This window comes from Caenorhabditis briggsae (assembly GCF_000004555.2).
Source record: "Caenorhabditis briggsae AF16 supercontig from assembly CB4, cb25.NA_055, whole genome shotgun sequence".
NCBI lineage: Eukaryota > Metazoa > Nematoda > Chromadorea > Rhabditida > Rhabditidae > Caenorhabditis > Caenorhabditis briggsae.
The window spans coordinates 40,464-47,958 of NW_025543265.1; the positions used below are offsets into that span (position 1 = coordinate 40,464).

At 36.4% G+C, this 7,495-nt stretch overlaps 2 protein-coding genes across 2 annotated transcripts; one reads left to right on the top strand and one right to left on the bottom strand.

Moving 5' to 3' along the window:
* Window positions 1-2,620: 2,620 nt before the first annotated feature.
* Window positions 2,621-4,132, bottom strand: CBG23866 (the record flags this gene model as incomplete). Its single annotated transcript, XM_045240911.1, has 4 exons — window positions 2,621-2,798; window positions 2,904-3,020; window positions 3,069-3,305; window positions 3,528-4,132. 4 exons carry the CDS (start codon window positions 4,130-4,132, stop codon window positions 2,621-2,623), a joined length of 1,137 nt encoding a protein of 378 aa, XP_045091187.1.
* A 534-nt stretch (window positions 4,133-4,666) lies between these two features.
* On the top strand, window positions 4,667-6,544 carry CBG23867 (the record flags this gene model as incomplete). Its single annotated transcript, XM_045240912.1, has 4 exons — window positions 4,667-4,961; window positions 5,073-5,273; window positions 5,440-6,212; window positions 6,287-6,544. 4 exons carry the CDS (start codon window positions 4,667-4,669, stop codon window positions 6,542-6,544), a joined length of 1,527 nt encoding a protein of 508 aa, XP_045091188.1.
* Window positions 6,545-7,495: the final 951 nt, after the last annotated feature.

The window sequence follows — 7,495 nt, forward strand, 5'->3', positions numbered from 1 at the left end:
AGACTATAAAGTAGACTTATGGGAATGAGTCAATGTTATAGGTTTTGAGAGCTCCCGGGAAACTTGGTTTTTGGAAGAATTATATTCTGGAAAAGTCGAAAATGTATAGTTGTACTGTATGTCTGAAAATAATGATTCAACAGGGACTGTTACGGAAAACTTTAATTTTTTCAATATCATACAAACTATAAAAATTAGGAAACGTCCAGAAAATGTGAACGCAAAATTTTCAATATCAATTCGATTTTATAGATTCGAAAGCTCTAGATTCTTTCGATTCTCCTTGAAACATTCTTTCAAGGAATAATATATGAGATTCATGCTTATCTGTAAAAGACTTCAAATGCACAATCCTCTTCAGTAATGTGAAGTATTGAAGATTAAAACTTTGGGGCATCGGAAGATTTTTGGAAAATCCAGAAGAACTTTCGATGAATTATTGTGTGATCCAGATACGATATATTTTTTTGCAGGGTTTCTGGAAATTTTGACAATTTTTATGGCAGTGACTGATTGATGACAATTCCAACGGGATCAAAGTTCACTGTCTGGAGAGATTCAGTCTTCAGAAATCCATACAAAGATAAAAAAAGAGTTTTTCATACCACGAGCACCGAGAAGGCTTGAGAACAGAAAATTCGAATTTTTCAACAAAACAAACACCAGTTTTTTTTCTGGAACATACTGGATCAGCTTCTGAAACTGTATTGAACACAAATGAGAGGTCGTTTGAAAATCTGATTACCGTAAACAAAACGGAAGTCAAATATTAGGTTGTTCGGAAAGTCCTTTCCATTTTTGATCTGTTGTTTTCAAACTTTGTCTTTTCGAACGGGGTAAAAGCGAGGAAGCTGTCGTTTTATGAGTATGTTGGTGGGGTCTGATAGTGTCTACACCCCAACGGAGATCATTCTCCTCTTTTCGTGTAGTAAGATATGCACACCGTTTTCGCCTCTAGTAATTTCCATTTTTGAACTACAATTTTATTTGTATTTCTATCTGATCTCAAATTAACTGAAATCGATCGCCAATTAGTGGTGGTTAACAAAGAAGATGTATCCTCTCGAACTACCATTACAACCTGGATTCATCAACTTGAAAAACGAGTATTCTCGTTGGACGAAAATCCCCCTTCAAAGAGGCAAACGGGGTTAGGTTTGGATGCATTAAAAGCCGGGATCGAGAGGGACCCGTCTCAAACTGTATGGGATATATAAGGTACATCAGTGGCAAACCTTTCGTCAAAAAGCCATGAATTGGAAACGCTCGGCAAAGTCAAAAAAGTGGGAAGACATGAACCACACCTTTTGGCTCAATGCAACTTCGATTCACCTGTGGGCACCTGTTTGAATCTTCTCATCCTGCGTTGCACACATGAATGTTGGAATCAAACCATTGCTAGTGGTATAAATGGGTAATGTGTGATTACAATAAGCAACATACCAAGTGGGTTGACAAAGGCGCTCAACCATCAGACGTCTCGAAACGTGAAATTCGTGTTAAAAATGGGATGTTGTCAGTATGGTGGTCTACCAAAGAATGGAGTATTAGGAGCTGCCTGATAATAGTGTCACTTTTACGACCCATACCTATTCTTGTCAGGTGACATAACTCAGACTCCATGTGGATCTCCCTTGGAGAGAAACACAATGGTTTACGCAAAGGTTTATTTTGAAAATTGAAATTAGCAACTTCATGCCGAAAGGAAGACCCAGGCCGATCTCGGTGGATATGTCTAGACGATTCTGCCTTATTCACTGTATAGCTCTAACCTTCTACTTTCTGATTATTACCCATCCAGCGACTTCTAACGTCATCTTGATTGACGAAAATTTACTTCAAAACAACGTATCAAAAATGGGTTGACTTGATTTTGAACTCGCTGTGACCGGAGTTCTGGAAGGAAGGAATCCACAATTTAGTTTCGTTTTGAAGATGGAGCATATGTGCAGTAGACAATAAGGCTTATCAACTTATCACCTTTTGAATGAAAAAAGTTTGAACGTCTACCATGAACATGAACAAAGTTAAGGTCGCTCAAACGGTCCCGACTCCAAACTCACGAAAAATCAAAAAATGTCTCACCATTTGAATAGACCTTCACGAGGGCCGCTATAATTTTGGGATTTTTCTAGACAGTCTGTGTATTTACAATAGGTTTCATCCGAACTACTTGTCACAAAATTTCCTTCAACCAATAATTTGCAAAATGTCTTATGCTCTATGATTTGCGGAGGAAGATGGAAAACAAACTTATAGCAATCACAAAGTTTCTTTTAATTCTCACATCACCATGATGTATGTTCTTTTGCTGATTTTTGTATCCTTATTTTCAAATGAGTCAGGATCGTTTTCAGTCGATTTAGAAAGAGTTGTAAAAAGCTATAAAACACGAGAGTGATTAACGGACCAACGAAGGGCCAACAACGGGTGGGCCCATAGTTTTTTTTCAGATTTTAAAATCAACAAAAAGTGTGTCATATGACGTCAAAATTTTCTGAACAAAAAAAGATAATTATAGGAAGTCAGGAACTAGTTTTGAAATTTCAGAAATTTCGGATTTCAAGAGTTTGTCAACTACAGTTTATGTTCTACTGGAATTAATCAAAAAAATATAAAATTATTCAGACGAAGAACGGACAATGGAGACAATAGATTTATCTTCTCTTCTCTTTCCGAACAATCCTCTTACAGTATCCCGATACTGTGACGACATGCAGTAGCATATGAGACAGTGAACAGAAGAGTTGACGATTTGGAGAGTGAGCACGAAGGAGTCCAGCTTTTTGAATTCTTCTCTGGAATTGGTGATGATTGAGCTATGCAGTCACGTCTAAAGCTACACGGTCATAGCTGGAGCTGCGGGGTCGACTGTCTCCAGCTGAGCCAAAAAATAAACTCACTGCTCTCTATAGCCGAAATAAATATCACTTGCGTAGAATAAGGCAGCATAAAACGCTTCTGAGACAAATAAACTGAACGCCATAGACAATACCAATGCATATGTATTGGTCCTGGATCTGAAATTCATTTTTATCACTTCAGACCCCAAATCCAAAAAAACTCACTGCTCCTCCTTGCTGACATTTTTCCTTATCTTATTGGCTCTTCTTATTCCGATGACTAAAGCGATAACAACAAGGAAATAGCATATACTGATGAATATTGCAACGAATCCATCTACCATCAAGTAGGTTAATTCCCATGTTTCTCGGTCGACAAGTCGATATGGCAGGTAGCTAGGTCTCAACAGTTTTACGACTGGTCCAGTGAAGGAGAAGTAGTCAACCATTTCGCTGTCACAGCTGAAATTGAACGATATATAATAATGGTTAGTGAGCTGTCTTTGTTGCTCAGTTGATAGCGACTAAAACTCTTTTTACCGCTAGAAATGAAGCTCGCGTAAGCCTTAAACGATTAGAAAATAAGTTCGTCAAAAAAATGTGAGCCCATCGTTGGAGGTGCCTCGTTGCTACCAGCTGAGCTACAGTGGCTCAAGCTGCCAAGCCGCGGCCGCGGCTACTTACTTTTGTACCACGACAAATTTTGATTTCACAAAATAAACCAAACTCCAAGAACCAGAAGCAACACTGACAAGGAACATAACCAAAACCCCGGCTTTTATCTGTGTCATAGCGCTGATAATATTATTCATCGGGAAAAGAACCGATAATGCTCGAATTGTCGCAATATACAATGCAAGAAAACTTGAGCCTCGTCGACATAGGATTTGCAAAGTTTTAGCAATTAAATTGACCATCAGATGAGAGTATCTGGTTCCGTTGTAACATGCTTGGACTTGATAGATGTAGTCCATTCCAATCTGTGTGATGTTACCAAGGGACTGGAAAATATCACAAATGCAGATTCCAATCATTATTAGGTAGACAAGATTAGTCCTTAACGTTTTGCGAGAGAGAATGGATAGATGAAAGAAATTGATGAATAAACTGAAGAAGCAAGCAATATCATATAACTGTTTGGAAACTTCTATAATCGGGTTTAGGCTTTCGAAAAATGCTCTAAAATCTTCGGTAAGATAATCGTAGTAGATCCATCGATCTCCATACTCGACATATTCATGGTACAGGTATTCATCAGAATATGGATCATCTACAGTTTCGTAATTCATGATGTATAGAAGATATTGAAATGAAAAAGTAAAAGTGATTCTACTTGTCACAAGATTTCCTTCAACCAATAATTTGCAAAATGTCTTATGCTCTATGATTTGCGGAGGAAGATGGAAAACAAACTTTTGGAAATCATACGATTTTTTTAAACATCTCACATCACTATGATGTATATTCTTCTGCTAATTTTTGTATCGTTGTTTTCAAATGGATCAGGATCGTTTTCAGATGATTTAGAAAAAGTTGTCAAAAGCTATGGGACACGTGAGTCATTAACGGACCAACGACGGGACAACGACGAATGGGCCCATAATTTTTTTTTCGGAATTTCAAATGATACTGTTTTATTATTGTCTAATAATGATACTGTCCTGTTCAAGTTCTATAATATCTATTTTAGTTGGTCAAAAAATATGGAGTCTGAATAAAGTTATGAGCTGGTCAACCATAGACCCGCTATCAGTCCGTCGTCGGCCTGTCGTTGGTCCGCCATTGGCCGTTCTGGTTAGAAAATGGATTGCCTAGGGTAGAAAATGAGCCACAAAGAGCCTAGTTTCTTCCTGAAATCTCACTTTCTTCCAGCCCCAGAATGTGTATTCAACCACAGTGAAATAACATCAAAAACTAAAAAATTCTTCCCAAAATGTGGAATGGTTTATGGAATATTGGTTATCAACTCAAACACTGATTTGTCATTGGCTCAATTGAAATCGGTTTTCAAAAATATGACAACCCTAGTTGGAGGGTTGATAGTGGAAAATTCGAGTTTATCGAACCTGGATTTTTTCACATATCCCTATGAGTATTTACCTTTTTACTGTAAAACATGTAAGGCAATTTTTTGACTCCATTATAGTTTAGGGGCCCCCAGAAGTTTGGTAAAATTTTGTTCTAAACTGAAATACAGTCAAATTTTTTAAAGTAAAACTCCAATTTTAGATGGTCTTGTTATCCGAAACAATTCAAAACTAACCAATGGAACAATGTTGTTAGGAACCAGATTTTATTCTCAAAACACTACCAAGGAATGTTATGTGTCGATCGAAAACAATGAATTATTAGATATGAGCAGTTTATGTGGTCAAGGAGAATTAAAGGATTTATTGGACATTCGTACAAAAGGGAATTTCAAAAATTGTGGTATGTTTTTTTTCAAATTTACAAAACTTGCTTCAAACTTGATATTTTGAATTTAAACAAAAAGTAAAAAATAGAATATGAAAAAAAAATCTCTAAAATGAAACCTCTGAAATCTCTAAAATGAAAATGAATTAGTTAATGTTATGGAAACTTGAAAAACTTCCAGGTTGCCAAGGTAACGGGCCACTTTCTGAATTCCAAAACTGCAACACCACTTTCAATGGCTTAAAACTTCTGAATACCACTAACCTCGATTTATATCCATTGTCTAATATTACAACCATTCAAGGCTCGATAGACATTCAGAATTCGAACATTCAAAATTTATCATTTTTGACTAATTGGCAGTTTTGGACAGTGAAATCCAATAGGACTGTTATACTGAACTTACAAAATAATCCGATAATGAAGCGGTTAGGCTTGCCGGTTTTAAAGGTACCGAAAGTATGCAGAAGACATCAAAAAGAGGTAGAAAGTTTTCAGAAATTCGAGAAAAAGTTGCGTGGACTCGGTCTGGCGAATATTGAAAACTTACATCCGGAATTTTGTATAACAATTGCGGAATTCAAGTTTATTTTTGAAGTCTTGGAATTATCATTTTTAAATCTAGACGCCAAAATTTGTAATGAGGAAATTGGAGACATTCGGGATAATGTTCTTTGTCATTTCGAATCAATGTATGATCTACCCTACAATTGTGATATTATTGTTGGAAATGTGATAGTGGATTTTGGAGATGAAGAGTATTTTTCGAAATTGTTCAATGTTTGGCATCTCTATGGAACATTGACAATTAGAAATACAAATTTGAAAACTTTTAATCGCTTGCAGTTGTCCTATATAGCTTACTTGGATGATAGGGATTTAGAACAGCAAGATCGGCTGATTCAAATTTACTCAAATCCCAAGTTAAATGATTTTCTCATGAATAGTGTCAGTGTAAGTGGTTTTGTATGGTTTGGCTGGCTTCCAGCTCTCTAGCCGACTGTGTTGCTCTAGTTCGAATTTTCCAGAACATCATAACCAGCGGAAAACGAGAGGCATTGATTCAAGACAATCACCCGGACGCCTTCAAGGATTGGGAAACTGGGGAAAAAACGGAATGTGCAATGTTTCCTTATCCTTATATGTACTTCAAGGATTACTACTCCGTAAACTTAAACTTCACTGGTGGAGATTGTGGACAACGTGTGGAGATTAAGAATTCAAATCTAGCAATTTTTTATTTGTCTGTTTCATTCACTGTAGCATATACTTTATTTCACATATGAAAAATGACTACTGGCAATAAAATGGAAGTGAATCCAAAATGAACGTTTGATGAATCCTCATCGTAGTAATCATAAATGGCACCATAGCTTTTCCGCTTTTTTCCTGGTAATTTTGCTGAAAAAATGGCGGGAATTCGAATTTTCGAGTTATTTAAAACTCACAACAACCCATTCCATTATACTTGATTGGGGTTTTTGTCTTTGCTTGAATCAGCAAACAATCTCTTTGTATTTTGAATATTTCTTGAGAATTATCTCGGATTTCAAGAAAACTAACATCACGTAAGTATGGAAATGGGGGGACCTGGAACTTTGATTTTTGTGGGCTGCAGCTTCTATTATTTAATTACCTTCATGTTTGGGAACTCTACAATTGCTAGTTTTTTGTTCGAAATGATTCTGATGATTTGATTGTCATCTGGAAAAATGATATTTCTTAGTAGAGCATTGTCAACATTGAAATCCAGAAAAAGGAATACAGATTGTTCGATTTGACTGAAAATTTCAGACTTTTTTTGGTTCAATGTTCAAAATTAGTGTCAAAATGTTGGAAGCGTTTTTTTTCGAACTAAAAAAACTATACCAATTTTCGAAAGCATTAAATGGCAATTAAACCAACAAGCAAAACTTATGAGATTTGTAAAACGGAGATTTTTCTCGAAAACATAATTTCTGGTGTAATCTGAGAGTTTCAGAATCCCAGAATCTCAGAATCTCAGAATCTCAGAATCTGGGAGTCTCAGAATCTGAGAATCTCAGAATCTCAGAATCTCAGAAGCTCAGAATCTCAGAATCTCAGAATCTCTGAATCTCAGAAGCTCAGAATCTCAGAATCTCAGAATCTCAGAATCTGAGAATCTCAGAATCTCAGAATCTCAGAATCTCAGAATCTCAGAATCTCAGAATCTCAGAATCGGAGAATCTCAGAATCTCAGAATCTCAGAATCTCAG